Source organism: Acinonyx jubatus, chromosome C2 (genome assembly GCF_027475565.1).
Source record: "Acinonyx jubatus isolate Ajub_Pintada_27869175 chromosome C2, VMU_Ajub_asm_v1.0, whole genome shotgun sequence".
NCBI classification, from domain to species: Eukaryota; Metazoa; Chordata; class Mammalia; order Carnivora; family Felidae; genus Acinonyx; species Acinonyx jubatus.
This window is the reverse complement of record NC_069384.1, coordinates 134,670,421-134,694,160: the sequence shown is the minus strand read 5'-3', so window position 1 is coordinate 134,694,160 and position 23,740 is coordinate 134,670,421. Positions and strand designations below refer to the sequence as shown.

Below are 23,740 nucleotides of genomic sequence, written 5' to 3'. Positions count from 1 at the left end.
AATCAAAACCATAATGAGATACCTACCCCCTCATACTCATTAGGATGGCTACTGACCAGAACCAGTGTTGGTGAGGATGCAGAGAAACAGGAACCCTTGTGCATTATTGGTGGAAAGGAAAATCAGTGCAGCCACTATGAAAAACAGTATGACAGTTCCCCAAAATATTAAAAATAGAATTACCATATGATCTAGCAATTTTAAAGAATTGAAAGCAGGAACTTAAAGAAATATTTGTACACCCAAGTTCACAAAAACATTCTTTATAGATGGTAAATTTTATGCAAGATTTATTTTACCACAACTTAATTAAGTTCAACATAAATTTACCACATGGCCCAACAAACCTATTCCAAAGTATCTGCCCAAGAGAAATGAAAACATGTATCCACACAAAGATTTGCACACAGATGTCCACAGCAACATTATTCATATTAATTAGCCAAAAGGCAGAATGAATCCAAATATCCATCACTGGTGAATACATAAACAAAATATGGCATATCCACACAGTGGAATATTATTTGGCATTAAAAAAAGACTGAGATGCTGATATATATATATATATATATATATATATATATATATATATATATATATGCTACATGAATGAACCTCAAAAACATTATGCTAAGAAGCCAGACACATACTATATAATCCTATTTATATGAATGTCCAGAAAAGGCAAATTTATAGATCTAGAAAGTTGATTAGTCTGGGGGCACCAGTGTGGCTCTGTAGGTTGAGTCCAACTCTAGATTTCAGCTCAGGTCATGATCTCAGGGTCGTGAGATCGAGCCCCATGTTGGGCTCTGCACTGAGCAGGAAGCCTGTTTAAGATTCTCTCCCTCCCTCTGCCCCTCTCTTGCTCCTGCGCCCTCTTTCGGAAGGAAGGAAGGAAGGAAGGAAGGAAGGAAGGAAGGAAGGAAGGAAGGAAGGAAGGAAGGAAGGAAGGAAGGAAGGAAGGATATAAATAGATATAGTCTGAGGCTGGAGTGCAAACGGGGTTGTCTGCAAATAGACACAAGGATCTTTCTGGGGAGATGGAAATCTAAAACTCAATTTCCTAAAAGTCATTGAATTGTACACTTAAAACCAGAGACTTTAGGGCATCCAATTATATCTCACTGAAGTTGTTTTTCAAAAAGGCAAGAACTGCTAATAACTAATTATCACTTCAAATACAGGTCTTCTGGAAAGTTTCACCAAACTGTGTCCCAAAACTGAAGCACGTTTTCTCCTCACAAATTAAAGAAGCTTAATAAGCTACATTTGGGAAAAAAACAAAAGACAAACCAGAAAATGGGGGTCTCCATCTCTGTCCTTCTCCGATCTAAAAAAGCAAAAGAAGTTAGTTGTCTAGGTGGCCACACCTCTACTGTCAGAATCTGTCAGCAAAAGAGAAACAGCAAAGGATGGGAATACGTCTTTAAGTAGGTTGTCCTGTTTTTAAAATGAATGGAGACTTTGAAACAATTAAAACTTGCTAATAATAAAGCCACATTGCTGGTGCTTCTTTTGGGCTACCCTCATCCAACACTCTTGACTTGCTGACATCCAACTTTCTGGCATGTTCACAGCTTCATTCGAGCCTAACAGGAATCCAAATGGATTTCTGTACAGTGAATCGAGTTCCCCTCCTTGAACTGTGGTATAAACAACACGGTGCAGTCTTGGGGGGGGGGGAGGGGGGGGGAGACTGACACGTTCTGGATCTGGAGACAAGGAAAGGTAGTGAAAGCCAGGATGGAGGAGGACAGGTGAGAGGGCTAATATTTTCATGTGCCTCCATCGTGAGCTGCCTGGATTCTCCTCTCAACGGGGTGCATGTGTGACTGTGAAAAAAAATCTCTTAATCCTGTTTTAAAAAACAACACCTGGAGTCTCTGTAAGGCGTAGTGATCCCAATAAGTTTGGAGGTGAACTGCTTTGGGAGCAATGTGGATAATGCTCTCGTGATTTCAAGCAGTGCTTCCCAAACTGTAATCTGCTCAGGAATCACCTAGGAAATCTCATTAAAATGCAGATTCATTCAGTAAACCTAGGGTGGGGACCTAAAATGCTGCATTCCGAAAAAGTTCCCAAGTGAGGACCACCCTTAGAGTATCAAAGACTTGAAAGGACAAAGTGGTCTGATGCATGTATTAATACCTTCCTCTTTTCCCGGGATTAACTTCAGCTTCTCATACACAATTAAACTGTAAATAGCTAGGTAATCCTTTCGGGGACACAGACTCTCTCTCCACTGTGAAAGTCTTTCCAGCTCCCACAGATGTACATGGAAGGCCAGCAGGCACCATAAAGCTATGACTTAAAACTGGGATTTTAAAAATCTGGGTGCTTTCTTTAAGATTTTAAGTAATCTCTACACCCAATGTGGGGCTCAAACTCACAACCCCAAGGTCAAGAGTCACATGCTCCACCAACTGAGTCAGCCAGGTGCCCCCCAAATCTGGGTACTTTTGGCACAAGTGAAAAGAAGGTGGTAGTGGGGGGGGAGACTTCCCTCAGAAGACAAATTTGCCCGAAATTCAAAGTAAAAACAGACGTAGAAAGGGAGAAAAGATAACCAGTGTGGCAATCCAGGGAGAAATATCTCTGAAGACCTTAATGAAGAGTGCCATTTGGGTCTGGAAAGTCACAAGGACACAAAGCAAATACTGAAGAGTAGTCAAGGATACACAAGGAGAATGGAAAATATGTCATGAGGAAATGACCTAGGTATAAACACCCTAGTCAGACGCTCCTCTTCCAAGCTCTCAAGATTACTCCAACATCAACAGAAAACCTTCGTGACCTTGCCATCTGGAAGAAGTCCTATGCCTGGGCTGGAGCTCAATCAGGAACTGCCTGCCCTCTTTATGCTAAATAATCAGGTCTGCCGGAATCAAAGGCTCACACCCTCAGGCATTATCTCAAAAGGTACTAAATGACTCCAGTGCTACCAAATTGCCTAGGGATGGGCCAGACTCTTCATCACATCTGAGGCATGTCTCCAGGACCAACCCAAACACACATCACCCATGGAAGGGCCTCAAGAGGTCCTGAATGACACCAAGGCCAAGAAACTGGTGCCCCAGAACCCTAAATCCCAAACAATCACTGAGACTTTTTTTTTAATGTTTGTTTGTTTATTAAGAGAGAGAGAGAGAGAGTAAGCAGGAGAGGGGCAGAGGGGAGGTGGGGTGGGTCAGGAAGAATCCCAAGCAGGCTCCACGCTGTTGGTGCAGAACCAGACGTGGAACTTGATCTCACAACCATGAGATCATGACCCAAGCCATGATTAAGAGTCAGACACTGGGGCGCCTGGGTGGCTCAGTCGGTTGGGGGGCCAACTTCGGCTCAGGTCATGATCTTACGGCTGGTGAGTTCGAGCCTCATGTCAGGCTCTGAGCTCTCAGCTCAGAGCCTGGAGCCTGTTTCAGATTCTGTGTCTCCCTCTCTCTCTACCCCTGCCCTGCTCGCACTCTGTTTCTCTGTCTCAAAGGCAAATAAACGTTAAAAAAAATGTTTTTAAAAAGTCAGACACTTAACCGACTGAGCCACCCAGGCACCTCTGGAACCTCTTTTAATATACACAGGACCAATCTCAGACTTTATTGGTGACCTTGCCAAAGCGACAACTCAGTCTTCCACACAGTGGAAAGACTTGTCAAACTGTTTGGCTGACACTGAGCAGGCCAGACAACCAGCTGACAGATAGAATTTGTCATTCTTCAGCCTGTTGTTCTAGCACCAAGTCAGCCGGGATGAGCAAAACCAACAGTGCCATACATAAACACTGCTCCTTGGACAGCTCACGTTCTCATGGTATCCGTCGTTATCTGGGCCGATGACTCACACATCCACATAACCAGCCGAACCTGCAAAGCAGAACTTCCAGCCTGCATTCCCAACTGCCCACACCTGGCATCTCTGCCCGGTAAGCTTTGCATTAGGCTTGGCCTCAACCCCAACACCCCTCTTCAACTAGCCTATTCCCTCCAGTGGCATTGCCTTTTCTTAGGACATCTGCATTCAGTGCCTTCACCCAAGGCTGTCTGATTCTTCTTTCCAAGTCTCTCCCAGATTTGCACCTTCTCCATTCTCACGGGCAGGGCCCCGGGTCAAGGTTTTAATAGCCAGTTAGAAGGAAGAGCTTTCTTCTCACTTTCAGTATATCCCCACTCCTCCTCCATCTAACAAGCACCGGACACATCAGCCTACTCTCAAATGCCATCTGGGGCGCCTGGGGGGCTCAGCCAGTTAAGCATCTGACTCTTGATTTTGGCTCAGGTCATGATCTCATGGTTCCTGAGATGGAGCCCTGAATCGGGCTCTCTGCTGACGGTGCAAAGCCTGCCTGGGATTCTCTCTCACTCCCTCTCTCTCTACCCCTCCCCCACTTGAGCATGTGTGTCTCTCTCTCAAAATAAACTTAAAAAAAATAAATAAATAAAATGCCATCTAATTGGGGCACCTGAGTAGCTCAGTCGGTTGAGTGTCCAACACTTGATTTCGACTCAGGTCATGATCCCAGAATCGTGGGATTGAGCCTGATACCAAGCTCCCTGCTGAGTGTGTAGCCTGCTTAAGATTCTCTCTCCCTCTCCCTCTGCCCCTCCCCTGCTCATGCTCTCTCAAAAGAACATAACATAAAATGCCATCTAACAACATCGAGCACTTCTGCCTGATACTTTCCAAGGCAATTTTCACCTACATCATCTTATTTTCCTCTCCCTATAATCCCACAGGACAAGTAATTCAATGCTTACAGAAGGGGTGTGGCTTGCCTGAGCTACCCCAGCTGGCAAAGGAGCAGGGAGCCAAAACCAAAACCTAGAGCTTTTCTCTGGCACTCTAAAATATCTCGGGTCTCCTCCTTCTTAAAGTGCAAAGACTTACTTTTATTTAATGAGTTCAGTCCAAAATTTTCTACCTGAAACTCAAGACTTTCTATCAACTGATTTCTTCTTCACCCAAAGAAAGGATCCTATTTCCCACTATTTCTGTGTACTTGTTTTTCCTTTTCCTCCAATTTGGCCGACCTCTTTAAGATCAGTAGTTATTATTTAGCTCTGCTTTTAACTGTAACAGTAACTACCATTTTTTTGAGCAATTAGAATATTCCAGATACTAAAGCAAACTAAGTGGATTACCTCATTTTACTATCAAGACAACACTTGACTACTAAAAGACTCACCTGACTAAACACATCCAGAAAAAGGACTCTTCTCCGCTCCAAACCTGCCTCTCTCATAGTCTTGCCCAAGCTGGTAAACGGAACTACCATCCTTTCCATTGCTCAGGCTAAAAGCCTAGACATCAAGTTCATTTCTGTCTCCTCCTCACCACCATCCCCCAACAAATCAAGTCCCGCTGCCTCTGAATTCATAGTATTGCCCAAAATGTCTATTCCTACCCCCTCCACTGCCATCCCCCATCATAAGCCACCATCCCACTTATACCTAACCCTGCAGCAACTTCAACTGGCCCTCTTTTCTTCCTCTTGCACACTTTATTTTTCCCAAAACAGCCCAAGGAGATGCTTTAAAATGAAAATCTTATCTGAATCCATCTGAAACAACCCATCAACAGGTAAATGAATAAGCAAACTGGTTCATCCATACAGTCGAGCACCTCTCAGCAATAAAAAGAAATTAATCACTGATACATGCAACACAGATGAATCTCAAAAAAACTACACTGAACGTAGAACAGGATGTACTGTGTGGCTTCATTTATATGACATTCTGGAATATCAAAACTAATATATCATGATACAAAGTAGATCAGTGTTGCTTCTGATAGTGAGGAATTTGAGTGGCAAGGAGAAGGGAACTTCCTAGGGTGATTAAAATGTTCTGGGGGGCGCCTGGGTAGTTCAGGCAGTTGAGCATCCAACTTCGGCTCAGGTCATGATCTCACTGTTCATGAGTTTGAGCCCCGTGTCGGGCTCTGTGCTCAGAGCCTGGAGCCTGCTTCTGATTCTGTGTCTCCCCCTCTCTCTGCCCCTCCCCTGCTCATGCTCTCTGTCTCAAAAATAAATAAAAACATTAAAAAAAAACTAAAAAAAAAAAATGTTCTGGGTCTTGATATGCATTTGTTGAAAGTATCAGAAATGGAAATGGGGAGCACCTGGGTGGCTCAGTCAGTTAAGCATCTGACTTGGGCTCAGGTCATGATCTCATGGTTCATGAGTTCGAGTCCTGCCTCAGGTGAGCTCGAGCCCTGCTTCAGGTGAACACGCTTTTCTCCCTCTCTGCTCCTCTCTCACCTGTGCTCTCTTGAAAGAGGAAGGAAGGAAGGAAGGAAGGAAGGAAGGAAGGAAGGGAGGGAGGGAGGGAGGGAGGGAGGGAGGAAGGAAGGAAGGAAGGAAGGAAGGAAGGAAGGAAGGAGGGAAGTTTGGAAGAGCAAGCGAGCTATATCATTTTTTTTAAAAAGAAGCGGAAATCAGATCATTTCACTGTGTGAAAATTATATGCACTTGGCCATCTGGCCCCATCTACTTCTCCCACTTCATCTCCTACACTTGCCCCCTTGCTCCCCATCTACCCACAAGGGTCACCTGGCTACCCTTGAGCATACCAAGCCATTTCTCCCCCCAGAGTCTGTGCACTCCCCACCTGGCATCCTCTACACACACACACACACACACACACACACACACATACTGTCCCCACCCCCAAGCTTCTTGTTATCATTCAGGCCCCAGACATTGTCCCATCCACTGAGAGACCTTCATGGGCACATGTCAGAAGGACTCCCCAGGCACTCTCATTTACTTCTCTGTTTTCATTCTCTGTGTGGCACTTACCACTTTCTGTTATTTTCTTGTTTACTGTCTGCTTCTGCTACCAGAAAGCAAGCTCTGCAAGAATAAAAACCCATCTGTCACTGTATCCCCAGCATCTAAATCAATGCCTGGCACACGATGTAACAGTTTGTTGAATGAATGGATAAAGTTGACAAAATCACACTCTCCATATTCAGCTATGCAATCTGAGGCTTGTAAAGGGTAAGTAATCTCCCCCTGCTCACACAGCGAGAAAGCAGCATTTCAGCATTCAAACCCAGGCAGTCTGCTGCCTAGGTGCACGTTCCAAACCACTCTGATGTCCTGCCCCCTTCACTTTTGTTTCTCTGCTGTTTTATATCGTCCACTCCACCTAGGCTGAGCCTCTCCTACACTTCCAGCTGCCCCCAGCTTATCATGGTTTTTCTCTGCACTGACTTCATGCTTGATTATTCACTTGAATTTTTCTTTCCCTCCATATCTGTCTCCCCAGCAAGATGTGAGGCTCCTTGTGGCTTTCACTTCCTTTGTCACTCACCGCCCACCAGGACAGAGCCTGGGCACAGGTACCTAACAATACTCATGGACGTGTCCCCCTGGAGGTGGGGTGAGTCAGGTAGTCCTATGGGTATGTGCAAATCCCGGGTTACATGACTCACTTTGCTATTTCAAAGTATGCTGACCTTGACTTCATTGGCATTCTGCCATCCAGTTTCGACACCAGCTTGTTAGAGCTGATGCAAATTAGAGCTGCCACCTTCAGTCACTATGATACTACTCAGGTCTCATCCCTGTACTTCTGGAATCTCCTGCATACCACAGAAGCCTCACAGAGGGCTGCACAGACCAAGAGCATGCAACGGATGGGGACTTTTTAGGAGGGCATAGAACTAATGGAAGGATCCTCGTATGTCCTGCCTGAGGTGACTGAAGGGGTTACTCAAAGCCTCCTCCTAAGGTTAGGTGATGTATCCCTCCAAATGGATCATTAAAGATATTATTCACACTTGATGCAAAATAAATGTATTCACCTCCTGATTTAAAAAGTAATAAACCCTGTGTCTGTGCTTCTGGTACAAACAGAAGAACAAATTAAAGAAAGACGACTGTAGCCTTTAGTTTAAGTAGGCAGCAAAACAACAAAAATATAAACAGTAGTTAGAATACATGCCTTTGGGGGTGCCTGGGTGGCTCAGTCAGTTAACCATCTAACATCGGTTCAGGTCACGATCTCACAGTTCCTGGGTTCAAGCCCCACGTGGGGCTCTGTGCTGAGCACTCGGAGCCTGGAGCCTGCTTTAGATTCTGTGTCTCCCTCTCTCTCTGCCCCTCTCCCCCACAAAAAATAAACAATAAAAAAAAAAAAGAAAGAAAACATGCCTTTGTAGGTGATTTTTTTTTCGTTCACTAACACAGTATAGACTTTTAGAATATGTGGTCGGGCCTTTTTCTCACTTCATAGGTTTTAACTCGCTGGTCTCACGATACTCACAACACACTTTTGAGAACTGACTTCTAACTTGCAGAAGAGGAGACGGTGGTCAAAGAAGTTCACATCATCCTCTCAGAAAAGGATTCATGGTGGGTGTGACTCTCCCTGCTCGTCTTACAACAGAAGCCCAGGCCATCTGACAAGTATTGCCTATGTCATCAGGTCTAACTGTAAGCTCACCAGGGACCACACTTAGCAACAGAGTCAGAAGATGCTGTTCCAGCCCGGCGACCACACAGCTTCGCGGGAGTTGCTAAACCTCTCTGAGCTTCAGCTGCCTTGTCTCTACACACAATCTCCCCTCTTCCAGTCTCATGAAGCCTGTGAATATGAAATTCGCTGTGAACACGAAATTACCCATTTAGTTAACAAATATGTATTAAGCACCTACTATGTGCAAGGCATAGTCAGTGGAACTGGAATACAAAGTGAACCAAAGTCCCTGCTTCATGGAACTTCTATTGTCACAAAGTAAACAATATGTATTTCCAAGTGTTGAAAAATGAGGAAAAGAAAAGCAAAACAGGTAACCTTACAGAGTGATGGGGTGCTGCTGTATTTGGCGGGGGATGGGGGGGTGGGGGTGGTCAGGAAGGCTTCTCTGAAAAGTTGGCATTTGAATAACAGACCAGAATGAGGTTTGACAACAAGCCACACCAATACCTGGAGAAGAAAAGTGTGCAATGCAAGGGGTATCAGCATGCATAACTAAATGCCAGAGATGAAAGCAATTCAATATTATAAAGATTCAATTCTATTTCAATTGTGATGAAAAGTGATGAATTGTCATAAGGAATTTAGACGGGAGCTACCTAAGCAGAAATCTAAAGCAGCCCATGGAAATAAATGTAGAATAAACAAACAGCATTAGTTATAACACCCCCATGTACATGTGCACACAAGTAAAAACGTAAAAAATTCTGTTGTGTTAAATACATCAATCACAGGGGCGCCTGGGTGGCTCAGTTGGTTGAGTGTCCGACTTCGGCTCAGCTCATGATCTCACAGTTGGTGAGTTCGAGCCCGTCAGGCTCTTGCTGACAGCTTCGGGCCTGGAGCCTGCTTTGGATTCTGTGTCTCCCTCTTTCTCTGGTCCTCCCCTGCTCACATTCTGTCTTTCTCTCAAAAATAAATAAAGATTAAAAAACAATTAAATACATCAATTACAGAAAACATTACTTTATAAGTGGATAGTCCATATGATTCCATGAAATAATAAGCTTGCATATTTCATATGAGTTTTCAAGGATGAGTTGCTATGCCAAAACTGTGTGGGGCTACAGAGTAATCAGCGTTCCTCACTACACTCCTAGAGAGAAGGGGGCCTTTAGTGGTCTTAGCACACACTTCCAGTATGAAGGAAAATGATCTCTTTCCTGCATTTCCATCCCCTTGGCCAATAACACAACAGAGGTGTCAATGCCTACTGGAGCTTTATGTGCTGGGTTCTGGCCAGCCTTCTAGAAACCCTGCCACAGCTCCCACCATGGTTCTGCATGGCTTGCAGGATACAACGTACAACTCTAGATATCTTTCAGAACCAAGGATGGGTGACAGCAAGACTTCCCAGGGGTATTTACCAGTAAGGACTCACCACTACAGATTCCAGAGGAGAAGGAAGTATGCAGGCTGGCTGTTCCAGCAGCTGTGACATCACAGGCCCCCAGCACCCACCTCCCCAGCATTCTGTTCCTCCTTCATCCCAATGCTTATCTACAGCCCTCCTTGGTTTTGTTTTTTTTGTTTGTGTTTTTTTTGTTTTTTGTTTTTTTTTTATTTTGAGAGAGAGAGAGAGAGCGCGCATGTGTGTGAGGATGGAGGAGGGGGCAAAGAAAGAGGGGAGAGAGACAGGGAGAGAGGGAGAGAGAGAGAGAGAGAGAGAATCCCAAGGAGGCTCTGGCAGCCCAGTCAGTACAGAGCCTAACGCAGGGCTCGATCCCCCAAACCCTGGGATGGTGATCCGAGCTGAAATCAAGAGTCGAACACTTAACTGACTGAGCCACCCAGGCGCCCTCCTCCTTGGTTACTTTTCCCCATTTCTGCCCTCATGCGTTCTTCCCTATATGCCAAGAACTTTCACATATGCTAAATTCTGGAATATCAAATTCCCATCTTTTGAAGATTTAATTAAAATTCATTTTATGAAGTTGTCCACATCCAATGACTTCCATCCTGAAAATGGCTGACAATTTTTAAACTTATTTTTAGGTTAAAAACATGTGTCTTGGGGCACCTGGGTGGCTCATTCAGTTAAGTGTCCAACTCTTGATTTTGGCTCAGGTCATGATCTCATGGTTCATGGGTTTGAGCCTCACATCAGGCTCTGCACTGATCGGGATTCTCCCTCTCTGCCTCTCCTCCTCTCTCTCTCTCAAAATAAATAAATAAACTTAAATAATAATAATAAATAAAAATGTCTTTACAAACTACTCCTATATGCAACAACATGGATACAGCTCCCAGACATCCTGTGAGTGACAAAAGCCAGATGCAAAAGAATTCATACCATGTGATTCCATTTATGTCAAGTTTAAGAAAAGCAAAAGTAATCTCTAGTAATAAAAGTCAGAATAAGGGTGAGCAGAGGTGGGGAGGAGGCACCAGGGGGCCCTCAGAAGTGCTGGCAATGCTCTCCAGCTTTATCTGGATGGCAGCTGCATGGCTGTGTGCCTACACACAAATTCATCAAGCTGTATGCTTGCGATATGAGCACTTTACTGTCTGCATAATAAAAGTAAAAGGTACAAAAAATGACTTGCTTCTGAATTGTACTGAAACACTGCTGTGTGTGCAGTCCTCTGCAGAGCTATTTGGGGACGTCTAAATGTCCCGGACAGTCCGTTCCTTACCTCTCTGACACATCTGGAACCTTCTACAGCCTGAGTAGGTATCACTTTCATCTTCCTTCAACAAGGAATTGTAATGGGCCAGCACAGTGACCATTCTTGACTGTCAGCTTTAAAACAATCAAGGGCATGCATCGGTCTGCCCTAGGCCAGTAATAAAGAACACTTTATTTTGTTTGCTTTATGGCCTGCACGGTTTCAATGAACTAGAAAAGCCTTTGAACATACTCTCAATAGGAGTAACAATAAATGTCAAGCGAGAGCAATCGAACGCCTAAAACGAAATCCTCTCTGTAAACCACTGAGATTCAGAACACCATCCCCTCCACCCCACAAGAAAGTCTGGAAAGAGGACGCAAAATCTCTTTTGCGCTGGAAAGAAAATCTGCGTGGGCTGGCTCTTCCCTGAGCAACCGCCGCTGCTCCCAAGAAGCTGCTTAACCTCTGGGTCTCGGTTCTCCGCGAGTAAAATGACCTTCCTTAACCTTCCTCTTGCCCCAGGCAGAAGAATCAAATGACACGAGGCATAACACTTCGGCAAAACACTATCAACACAACTGCTGATACCAAGGGAAAGTTTCCAAAAGTAAAATAAAATAGACGTAGGCGGAACGCCTGTATCCCAAGAACTTTCACATACGCTAAAACTATGTCATCCTCACGTCGATGAGGTGCCAACTTGACTCCCGCTTCACCACCAGGGAAACTGAAACCCAAGACCCTGAAGTGGCTGCCCCATCGTGCCCGGCACGGAGGGTGAGGGAAGAGCATTCTCCACGTTTCCTCCAGGCAGCGCGCAGAATAGGAAGCACGCCCACGACTCTGCCACAGGTGCCTTTGTGTTGGAATCAGATTAGCAGCAGGAAACCATTAAGAGTAAGACACCACTGACAACTGTTCCTAAATAACTACCTTCCTCTCGCGGAGACAAACCAACTAAATCAGAGGCCACCGAGCCTTGGAAATCCAAGTTTTATTGGCACTGCACGGAGTATCCAGATCTTTCATGTGAGAAGCACATGTTCTGATTGTTCCGAGGGACCTCATGTGAAACCGTATGTTTCCACCTAGACGTTCCCCACGACGGGTTAGACCTGTGGATGCAACTGATAGAAACAGAATTAAATCCCGCCTATGTGGCCAGGTTTAAATCTGCTCAGTAGTTTAAAAACAAACAAACAAACAAACAAACAAAAAACAATACACCAGCACTGCATCACAAAATGCTATGTGTAAGCACATGCTTCCTGAAACAAAACGTTCTCTTTTGCCCTATAAACAACTTTCTCAGTTACATAAAACTGCAAATTGCAATCTGAAGGCTTTGCGGGCTTGAATTTCCATCTTCCCTGAAAGTTTATGAGGAAACAATTAAATTTGGTCATCTTTCTCTAGGGCTTTTTATATTGTGCCTGCCAATTGAAATATTTTTCCTATGTGTGCCTGGCTCCATGACACCGCCTCTTAGAGAAGTTACCACATGTGAAATAATCATGTGCTATAGATGTAAACATTATAGCTACACCCTTCCATGTTTTCTGCTTTGCTATCATAATGCTACTTACCCGTTGAGTCTCCAAAAGGATATTTCTAATTTGGTTTCTGTTTACGAACTATGAATTAACACAAAATATCACCTTAAAAAGGTGCCCGGGGGAAGAAACTTTTCAGGGAGACGAAAGGCTTTTAACACTGAACTGTAGTCACGGGGGAAAAAAAATGAACTGTAATGATGGATACACAACTATATAACTTTACCCCAAAGCATCTGACTGCACACTTACAGCCCGTGAGTTTTGTGATCTATAAATTATAGTTCAATAAAGCTGTTTAGAAATATGCCCCATGATTCGCAGAGTGAGGTTTTTCAGGTTTCAAGTGCTATTCAAATTAACCTTAAAAGCATTAATGTTTCCTAGGCTGCAAATGTATTTACAGGTATTATGGGTCAATATAATTTTCCTTTAGAACAGAGTTCCTCAGCTTTGGCCCTGTCATTTGGGGCCCGATAATTGTTGTGCAGGTCTGTCCTGTGCGAAGTGAGATGCTCAGTAACATCTCTGGCCTCTACTTACTAGCTGCCTGTAGCACTTCCTCCCTCACGGTAACAATGACCAAAAATGTCTTCAGACACCGCCAAGTATCCCCTGGGGGGCAAAATAGCTCCTAGGTAAGGGCCGCTGCTCTAGATGTTGCAGCTGAAAAAGAAATTTGCTCTTTGTGGGAGCGACTGACAGACACAAAAGCGTTGGGGGCTCTCCCCAACTTTAGGGCTTGTTCTAGGGCCCCAAGCACCAGTTCCTGGCCAACGCAGGACAATTTTTCTCTGCCTCTGCCCTCTGCATATTCTACAAGCAGTGTTACTTTTAGATTACAAACCATTATTTTTTAAGTGAAGCCTAATTTTACAGCCCGTGTCACTCTCCAAGTATGGCAGTCAGCCCAGAAATCAAAGCAACTGGGTTCTCCATAAATGCTTTGTGGCCACCGGGGCCGACAGACAACTCGGCCATTGCCATTAGCCAGCATTAATCCAACACTTTTAGGTTCTAGGAACTTTGGAAGTAATCAAGGCTCAGAGAAAAACCAAATGACTTATGGCCAGGATCACACAGAGGCAGAGCTGAGATTGGAGATACCTCTAAGCCCCGTGTTCTTTCCTGACGTCCACGTTAACAGCATATGCCCAAACTGAGCTGCAGGAGGGGCTTACCAGGACCAGACACCCATCTGGATGCCTCAGACATATTAGCCCACTTTAAATCCTCCCTGTTATGCAAAGAGGTGGTATTATTATTCCTACTTTACAGACAAGGAAGTGGAGGCTTGTCCAAGGTCACGCAGCTGGATATCCTGAAATCTGAACTCCAATTAGTCTGAACTCACAAGCACAGGCTCTTGGCCACTATACTGACTCCTCTCCTGAAAAAGTGCCCTATTCCATTAGGAAGAGTCAGTGGGATATTTTTTTCTTTCCTTTTTTTTTTTTTTTTTTTTTAGTAGATAAATAATACTTAAATTCAAGGAGATTTAGATTTGGGCTACTCATAAATTTACTTCAGTTTATTTTATAACACTAAAAACCCAGTCCTGAGAACACCTGTGAGATACCTAGAAATGTCCTACATGAAAGAATCCCCTCTACCCCACCGTCAAGAAGAAGTCAGGCTAAAATTTCACTACTTCCATCCGTAAGAGCTAATCATTTCCTCTGTTTTCTCTTCTCTAATTCATTCATCCAGTCAGTAACCACATCAGTTAGAATCTATTCAGAGACAAACACATATCAAATAATCACACAATTAAATATTGTGATAAAAGCACTAGGAAGGAAAGGTATACACAAGGGGGTTCCAAACAATTTATAATGGGAAGGCTGGCCCAAGGTGGGGGGGGGAGGTAAAAGAAATACAAGGAATGTGAGATCTGCAAGAAGAGTTGGGAATTAATTTGAAAGTGAAGCTTTCAGTACCAGTAAACAGTGTGTACAAAGGCCCTGGGGTAGAAGGAAACCACGGGTGCAAGGCCCCGAAAAGGAGCCAGACTTAGCAGCGGTCAGGCCGTGCTGGGCTTCGTGGACCCCAGCAAAGAGAAATTAAAGGTCCCAAGTAGAGATATAATGTGGTCAGATCTACATTTTTAATGATCACACTCCCGTGTCACACAGGAGCAAAGAGAGTCTCTGAAGCAACCTTTGCCAGAACATAGTTCAAAGAACTCTACCCTGGATCCTGCAAAACAAGTTTGTTTGTTTCTTCTTTTTTCTTCTCTCCAGGGTGTGGCATACCACCAGGGCTGTGAACTAGCTCCCTCCTCCTTCTGTTTCGTTTGTGAAGTTTAAAGGCCAGATATTTTATCAGGTCTGGGACCTGGTTTTCTTTTAACAGCCCCCAGTAAACTATTCATCCCTTTCCAGGTCCCTCCTCCTTCTCTCACCTCTCTACTCCCTCCAACTTGCCAAGGGGCCGTCAGTGACAAAAGGTAGAGGGGAATCCTTTTGGGGCTTTCTTATGTGAGGGTAGAGACAAGCTGAGAAAGAACCACAGAACTGCTCTCTCACACTCCCCTCACACCCAACCAAGCACAGTTAAAAAAGAAAAAAGAAAGGCAAATCTGAAAGACTGTTACTCCCCTGGTGAAGATTCCTGGATTCCTGGGGCCACATACAATGCCCCCCAACCTGGTGGCCTCAGCCAATGCAGCGCAAGCTCCCGTTGGCCCAGCTCCAAGCTTTCACAAGTGCTTTCAGTTTCTCCTCTTCAAGAAGCTTCACATCACCCCACCCTGCACTGCCAAGAGTCCTTAGCACCCACTGACACTTCCTCCAGGAAGCCATTCCTACCCCACCCATGCCAGCCCATGAACTGCCCTCCTCTGAGTTCCAACAAAAAACTAAGAAAGCAATTTTTTTTACTTCGCTGTGAATGGTTCACTGCACACCTCCCCCGGCCTCCAACATATGCATGCACGTGCATGTGCCCATGCACACACACTCCCTCAGCAGCTCCAGAAGGACACATTCTGGGTACCACAGCCCCAGCATCGAGCACAAAGCCTGGCACCGAGCTGGGACCCCTCTAAGTATTTATCGAATGAATGAGCAAATAAAAATAGACACTTTCAGAGTCTCCCGGGAGCAGAAAAAAGAGGCCTTTAATGAGAAGCCTTCCCTTCCCCAAAGTTTGGTCGTGAATGAGAACATGAAACACTCAAATCACAAACTTTAGAAAAGCTGCTACATCTCACTCTTCAGAAGTTTGAAAGGATCAAAAATATCAATGCAGGGCACATAACCTACGCTCATGGTTTGGGGACCAAAACTTCTGGGAAGTTTTCGGGCGTTAAGGCAAGAGCAGGCAGCAGGGAGAGAAGGGATTCATGAAGTGAACACGGTAAAATGCGGGGACAGAAACGCTGAACTGACACTTACTCCATGAACCCACACTGGCTGCAGAACCTCAAGTCCACCAGGTAACTGACCTTGTTTTCGATTCCAGGCACAGATCTCGCTTCGCCTAATGCCCTTTGTAACCACCTCCTGGCCCTTCACCTTTCTTAGAAGCATACGCCCCTCTATCTTCTTTATAGTCCTTTCTAAATACCAACCATGTATTGACCTCAGAGGAAGACAGTTTGCCTTCTTGACTGAATCCAAAAGCGATTAATAATAAATCACCCAGGTCTGAACTGGGGCCTTGCTGCTTGGCGTGTGGCCACTGGACTAGTATCACATCATCTGAGAGTTTGTTAGAATCGCAGACATCTCCACCCTGATTCAGAATCAGCATTTTAACAGCTCCCCAGGTGATTCCTATGCACCTCAAAGTTTGAGAAGCACTAGGCTACATCCTACATTCACTCAACAAATACTTATTAAACCAATACAGGGTACACAGTAGGCATTCAACATATACGTGAGGATGGGAACGGTGTGGGAAAAGGGGTAGGCAGAGACCTTCCACTGCAGTTGAGAAACTCCAGTAAATACTAAAAACAGCATCGCTGTGGAGAGAGGTTCCAGCAGGATTAATAATCTTTACATTAAAATTCAGAAAGTGGCCCTTGCAGCTTGGCTGTGGGAATCTGGAATCTGGGAACTTGACCCTGTTTGCAGCAGGCGGGAGAGATACATGGGAGGTGTGAGTGTGTCTCTTCCCCGCCTCAGCCACAGGCCGCAGGAGCTGACAAGGCCAAGTCCCCGCCCCCCTCAGCTGTCACCCTGTCAAAACAAAGCCGCTGCTGACAGCGCAGGGCCAGCCTGCCCCGCGGCCTCGGGCAAGCCTCCCACCCCGGGAGCGCGGCGCCCACATCTGGATCTGCAGCTAAGGGGCAATAGGGTGCCGAGAGCAGGGATGGAGAGGGGATGGCAAGAAAGGCGTGTCCTCAACCTGAGCAGTGGTGCCCGCTGCGCCCGGCTGTCACCTTGCCAAATCCTGTTTACACCTCGAGCAGCTGGGACAGCGTTTTAACGAAACAAGTAATAATACAATAATGACGGGGCTGTCACCGCGCGCAGCACCGCCTCCGCCCTCAGCCTAGTATGTTGGGAGCTCCCGGACCCTCGCCTCGGGCTGTGCCCACATCGCCATCCAGCGCGTTCCGCCCCTTCGATCTTCCAAAGCGCCGGAGTCCTGGAGCCTAATTCACTCTCACCCCTTCCACCCAGTTCCTCCCAACGGGGCACGGGGAGAAGACGGGAGAAGAGAGGGCTCTCAGACGCCCCCGGTGGGTGTCTCCTCGGCCCCGGGGCGCCCGCCACTTAGTAAGCGCTGCTCCCCTCTCTGGAAGGTGCCTCAGGCGAGCTCCTACAGAGCAACAAAGCCCCAGGGCAGCCCAGGAGCGCAGACGCAGAGGCAACTCCTTCCAAGGGGGAAGAATGAAAGGCTCCGGGTCTCGGCGATCCCCTCCGTCCAACCCAACAGGACTCTCGTCCGAGAAGAAGCTAATTGGGCGCGGGCGACAGCAGCACTTCCGCGGTGCAGCGGCCCCAGGCGGGAGGCGGGAGGCGGGAGACGGGGGCGGGAGGGGGAGGGGGAGGGGGAGGGGGCGAGGGTCCCGCGGGCTGGGCCCCAGCCCCCCCACCCTTCGGCGGCCCGGGAGCGGCGAGGGAGTACCTTGCAGGCGGAGTACACTCCGAGTTTCTCCAGTTTCTTGGCCCGCGGGGCCGAGCGCAGTTGCGCCTTCTTCACGGCGATACGGGCCGAGCCGCCGCCTCCCGGTCCTTCGGCCGTGCCCGCCGCCGCCACTGCCGTCGCCGGTCCGCAGGCGCCCGAGCCCCCGGCGGCGGCGGCGGCGCACGGGGAGCCCTGCGGCGGCGCGGGCGGCGGCGCGGGGGGCTGCGGGGGCAGCGCCCCGAGCCCGGCCCCTGCCCCGGCCCCTGCCCCGCCGCCGCCCGGCCCGGCCCCGCCAGCCTCGGACATGCCGCCCCGGAGCACGGCAGGAGGCGCCGAGTGTCAGGCGCCGCCGCCGCCGCCGCCGCCAGGGTCTCCCTCTCGGGCTCTGGTCGCCGGGAGAGCGAGACCCTCCCCCCACGCCCTCCCGCCCCCTCCGCCCACCCCCCCCTCCCCGCCCCCGCCCTCCCCCGCGCGCGCCGCTCGCCGGGCTCGCTCCGGCCGCGGCCCGCGCGCTGATGGTGGCGGCGGCGGCGGCAGCTGCTCCCCCAGGAGGGAGGGGACTAGCGGCTCCGCTGCCGCCGCCGCCGCCGCCGCCGCCGCACACGCCCTCCCCCGGTCCTCCTCCCCGGGGCTCCGCTCCGCGCGCCGGCCGCGGACATGTTCCTGGGGCTGCGGGCTGCGGGCTGAGGGTGCGTGCCGACGGGTGCCGACCTCTCCGTGCCTGTCGGGCCCCGGCAGCCCCCCTCGGCCTCTTTCCCGCTGCCCGCGGGGTTTGCGCCCCCCACCCCCGCTGCTCGGCACCGAGCGCTCGCCCGCCAGGGGGCGAGGCCAAGCTCGGGGTGAGGATGAGGGAGGGGGTGAGGGTGGGGGTAGGGGGTTGGAGCGCAGGCACCTGCTGGCCTCCTCTGTCTCGGCGGCCTCCCCCCCCCCCGCCCCCGCCCCCGGCTGTCCCCCGCTCTCCCCAACGAGGCAGAGCGTCCCAGTCATTTGTTCTTCCACTCTATTCCACACTCTCCGAACGGAGACAACTTCCTCCACCCTAGCGGGAGCCAGAGGAAAAAAAAATATTTTTGAAAAGAACCCGTCCAAGCTAATCCTTTTCTTTGTTACTAAGTCACCAAAATAAAGGCGTAATGTTTTCTATTTCTCTTTTTAAATACTTTTCTGTGCAACTTTTTTTTTTTTTAATTAAGAACGCTTTCTTCCTATAGCAATTCCTGGATCCCGTCTGCCAGAGGGGGGAAAAAATGTGTTTATCAGTATTTTCTGTAATTTTTTTAAAGAAGCGCTGGTGGTTAAAAAGAACGGTTGTCTAAAAGCACTAGCAAAATGAAAACTGTTCGCAGTGGGAAAAGTTTGAATTCAAAAAGTTTGTTAACAGGGCTCATCTCTGCATCGATGGGATTATAACCTTGTTATTTTCTTTGTATAATGTTCCATAGTTTTCAAAATTGGTATCACTAGCATTCCTACTAACCAGGAAAAAAATTTAAGCCGCAACCCAAAGAATGACTGTTGATTTGGGCCTCACGCTTAAAAAACAATTAAAAAAACAAAACAAAACAAAACCTCGACTCAGCGTTTTCAACTATGGTTGAGAACTGTCCTTTTCATTGTTGATGACAATGAGGGTGGTGCGCACATTCCGGTTTTTCATTTGAAAGTTGTGCGCCTTGGTCGGCCTTTCTAAAACAGTTTTAAAAGCCCAACGCTATTTCTCAGGTCCCTTCACAAGTGCGGTGCTTTCATAATAGGAGTCATAATTTTTATGTAATATGGGTCATAATGTGCGCATTATTAAATTCTTTGCATGCCATGTAGCTCTCAGCCAGAGATGCCTTAAGGAATGCGCTTTTCTCTGGAAACATTCCCCTTGCCAGTCCCGTTTTTTTCCAGTTAATTTTCTCTATTCTTTTCCCAGCGTCTCTGTGTTCTTTTGACTTTTAATGCAGTGACACATTAAAATGAAAAATAAAAAGTTTGTATATCTAAACCGCGACAGTAGACCACACAAAAGGAAAGAGCCTCTCCCAACTTGAGTCCAACCTAAAGGGGGAAATGGCAGACTCCAGTCACTTTCCATCAGGACAGTCCCTGGCATGCTTGACGTGCTTCTCCTCACCTCTCCTCTCCTGGCTTAACTGAGGTTTCGCAGATTAATTGCCATTCTCCCCACAGCAGAACAAGAATCTTAAAGGCTGTGAACCTCTGAACAAAGTCTAACATCATGATGTTGGCAGATATCAATGGAGGTTTGGGTTCCGCAGGTAGGCGTTTGTCAAACTTATGGGATGCTCCACTGGAGATTTATGCATTTACTGGATATAAATTTCCCTCAAATATTCTTTAAAAGTTATAAATATTAAACTCTAGTTAATGATGACCATGCTGAAAGTTTACGGGTGCAGCATCATGATATCTGCAGCTTGCCTTGAGATGCATCAAAAAATAAGGTGAGGGGCACCTGGGTGGTTTAATCAGTTAAGCGTCTGACTCTTGATTTTGGCTCAAGTCATGATCTCACAGTTCCAAAGTTGGAGCCCCGAGTTGCACTGTCAGTGCAGAGCCTGCTTGGGATTCTCTCTCTCTGGGATTCTCTCTCTCTCTGCCCCTCCCCCATCTCAAATAAACATTTAAAAAATAATAAATTTAAAAAGTGAAAACATTTTTAAAAAAAGATTCTCTCTCCCTCTGCCCCTCTCCCCTGCTCGTGCCATCTCACTCTCTCTCTCTCTCTCTCTCAAATAAAACAAAATAAAATAAAAATTAAGATGAATTGATATATTTGTGAAGGGGCAAATAGGCAGATGAACAGATTAGGTAACGAAACAAGTCAGTGAAATGTTAATAAGTGAATCTAGGTAGTGGGGATAGGAGTGATCACTGTGCCATTCTTTCAACTCTTCTGTACGTTTGAAATTTTTCATAATAAAATGTTGGAGGAGTACGCTAGCTTTAAGATTAACTCACCCATCACCTGCCCCCTCCCCAGCCAGCCCCAGAACTCAGGAGGCAGGCTATTTCCAGGATGTTTTGAAGCAGAAGAAAACAAATTCATTTCAATCCAGCCTGAAAACCATCACTGTCTGAATGGTGAATGGCTTGTGACATCAGCTGAACATTATTTTTCATTATTTCCCCACTCAGAGCACCCAGATGACATACTGCCTTAGGCTGAAGGCCCACAGTTTCAAGGCCTATTCAAAGTGTGTTAGGAACACCAGGCAGGGACATTTCAAGGGCAAAGGATTCAGAAGTCTTGCTGCCTCCTCATAATCAGGCTGTTGTGAGCACTCAGTAAGTTCCTACATGCAGGGCCCTTTTACAAAGTGAGTACCAAGAAAACAAAAGGCAATGTTTTGGTTTGTGAAGTATTTGCAACCGTGGAAGGATTTTAATTTAAAATAGAACCAGAGCAGGCACCTGGCTGGCTCAGTTGGTAGAGCATGTGAGTCTCGATATTCGGGATTGTGAGTTTGAACCCCACATTGGGGATAGAGTTTACTTAATAAACAAATTAAATAAAAAGGAACCAGAAGATACAAAATGGAGAATCTCACGCATGCATCCTCAGAAGAACAGAACTTAAGAACTGAGAATGATTTCCTGGAAATACCTGATTTATAGAAGACCGAGACTTATCTCCTGACCAATGATTATGCAATAAGAATCCTTTCCCAGGGGCACCTGGGTGCCTCAGTGGGTCAAGTGTCTGACCCTTAATTTCAGCTCAGGTCATGATCTCACAGTTCGTAAGTTCGAGCCTCACATCAAGCCCCACATGAGGCTCTGTACTAACAGCTCAGAGCCTGCTTCGGATTCTCCCTCTCTCCCTGCCCCCGCCCCCCCGCTAATGCTTTCTCTCTCTCTCTCTCTCTCTCTCTCTCTCTCTCTCTCTCTCTCTCAAAATAGAAAAATAAACTTAAAAAAGAAAGAAGGAAAGAATCTCTTGTCACCTATCCTCAAAGCCAACAAACTTAACTGCTTGGACTCTGGCCGGACTTCCTCCCTGCCCATAAACACAGCCCACCCCAAGCCCTCAATGGACACACCTGCAGCTTGCTGCAACATATGTTTCCTGATTGGCAATTCCTCTGCTATTCCCAAAACAGTTCGATTTCTAGTCATTCAAACTTGCCTCGATTTACCTCTTTATTTAGGTTAACACCATTTACTGAGGTAAGGAAGCCACAATTAGAAAATGAAGGGCTTGGGGAATAGGAATTGTAGGGGGCAGTTTGACCACTGGGGTTTACTTCTGGCATATTAATACTATAGTACATGATGTGGCTGTTACAAATGACTACCTTTACACAAATGTAATAGAGAAATAGATCTCCAAGAAGTACTATTGAATGAACCCTGTACAGTATAATACCATTTGTATTAAAAATAGGCACACTGACATATAAGCACAATTCTGCATATGTCCAGTGGGTGCATGTAAAAATGCAAAAACAGGGGCACCTGGGTGGCTCAGTCAGTTAAGCGTCCGACTCAGCTCAGGTCACAATCTCACGGTCCATGAGTTCGAGCCCCGTGTTGGGCTCTGGGCTGATGGCTCAGAGCCTGGAGCCTGTTTCTGATTCTGTGTCTCCCTCTCTTTCTGCCCCCCCCCCCCATTTATGCTCTGTCTCTCTCTGTCTCAAAAATAAAGAAACGTTAAAAAAATTTTTTTAAAAATGCAAAAACAGCAGAAAGATACATAGCAAACTCATATATACTTGTCTTTCACTGGGCATCCTTAAGAATAAAACTAATTTTTCTCATTTTCTCATTTATATCCCCAGGTCCTCACTCAAATTTCTTAGTAAGTACTAGTAGTCATTTCTACCTTATTATTTTTTTTTAACATTTACTTATTTTTGAGAGAGAGAGAGAGACAGAGAGAGAGCGTGCACACAGGTGGGGGAGGGGCAGACCGAGAGAGGAAGACACAGAATCTGAAGCAGAGAATCTGAGGCAGGCTCCAGGCTCTGAGCTGTCAGCACAGGGCCCTACACAGGGCTCAAACCCATGAACCCATGAACTCATGAACCGCAAGACCATGACCTGAGCCCAAGCTGGGCTCTTAAACCGACTGAGCCCCCACATGCCCCATCATCTCTACCTTTAAACTCTATATTCCATCTGTTCATATTTATCTCCACAGCTCTCCTCTCTCACCCAGACTACTAATAACAGCTTCCTAACTTGTCTCTGCTTTTGCCCTTCCTCTACCAATTCCCTCTACCATTGAAAACTGTAAGTGCAAACCTGATCCCGTAATTCCCTGCGTGAAACCTTTTAATGGCTTCTCATAACGTTTAAAATACAATCTCAACTCCATAATCCATTCAGCAAGTGCAATCTCTCCTAGCCCTTGTCCCCGATGTATCGTATACTCCAGCCAAACTCAGGAAGCTCTTTCCTTCCATGGAGCCTTCACTTTTGCCATATTCCTTCCTATCAAGCCCATACAGCATCTGTAAAGCACCGGCAAGCCTGAAACCACAGATAGACTGAAACTGTCCCCACTGAGGGCCCAGACTCCAAGGGCAGAGTCTGGGTCAGTATTATGAGAAGGAGGTTTAGCCCTGTGTGTAGTCAATGGCTGGCATCCTTTCTGACACGGCCACCTGTTTTTAGAGATAGCGGCTTGACGTGACCATAAAATAAAGGCATGTGAGGTAGATGCCTTTCCATGGAGCTCTTTGGGCCAAATTCCCACCAGAGAAAGTGACTGTGATTACTGCACATTTATTTTAATAACCTCCAAAATAAAAGTTTTCCTTCTAAGGAAACATTACTGAAAAATAATTCTAAAATGAATCCTAGGGGATGGAGACATAAATTATTTTTCCCTAGTTTTCAAGCATTTATGCAATTGAATCATCTTTTCTACAATGTGTCTTAGCCATGCCCCAAATACAATCTCAACTCCATAATCTGTCATTAGTGCTATTTTATTCATTTGTATTTTTAGTTGTTCCTAATAAGAATTTCCCACATTAAATATGAGTAGTCCCAAATG

General features: G+C 46.5%; 1 protein-coding gene across 5 annotated transcripts in view; it reads right to left on the bottom strand.

Annotated features, from left to right (window-relative positions):
• Nucleotides 1-18,075, bottom strand: part of KAT2B (lysine acetyltransferase 2B) — a 103,215-nt gene extending 85,140 nt beyond the window's left edge. The window contains exon 1 of one of the 5 annotated variants that reach the window (XM_053221508.1): nt 17,728-18,075. In XM_053221508.1, the coding sequence (XP_053077483.1) occupies nt 17,728-18,033 (306 nt within the window). In that variant the 5' untranslated portion in view covers nt 18,034-18,075. Of the gene's footprint in view, nt 1-16,568; nt 17,599-17,727 lie in introns of those variants that run through there. The other 4 variants (XM_053221507.1, XM_053221509.1, XM_053221506.1 and 1 more) reach the window with 4 other exon arrangements.
• Nucleotides 18,076-23,740: the final 5,665 nt, after the last annotated feature.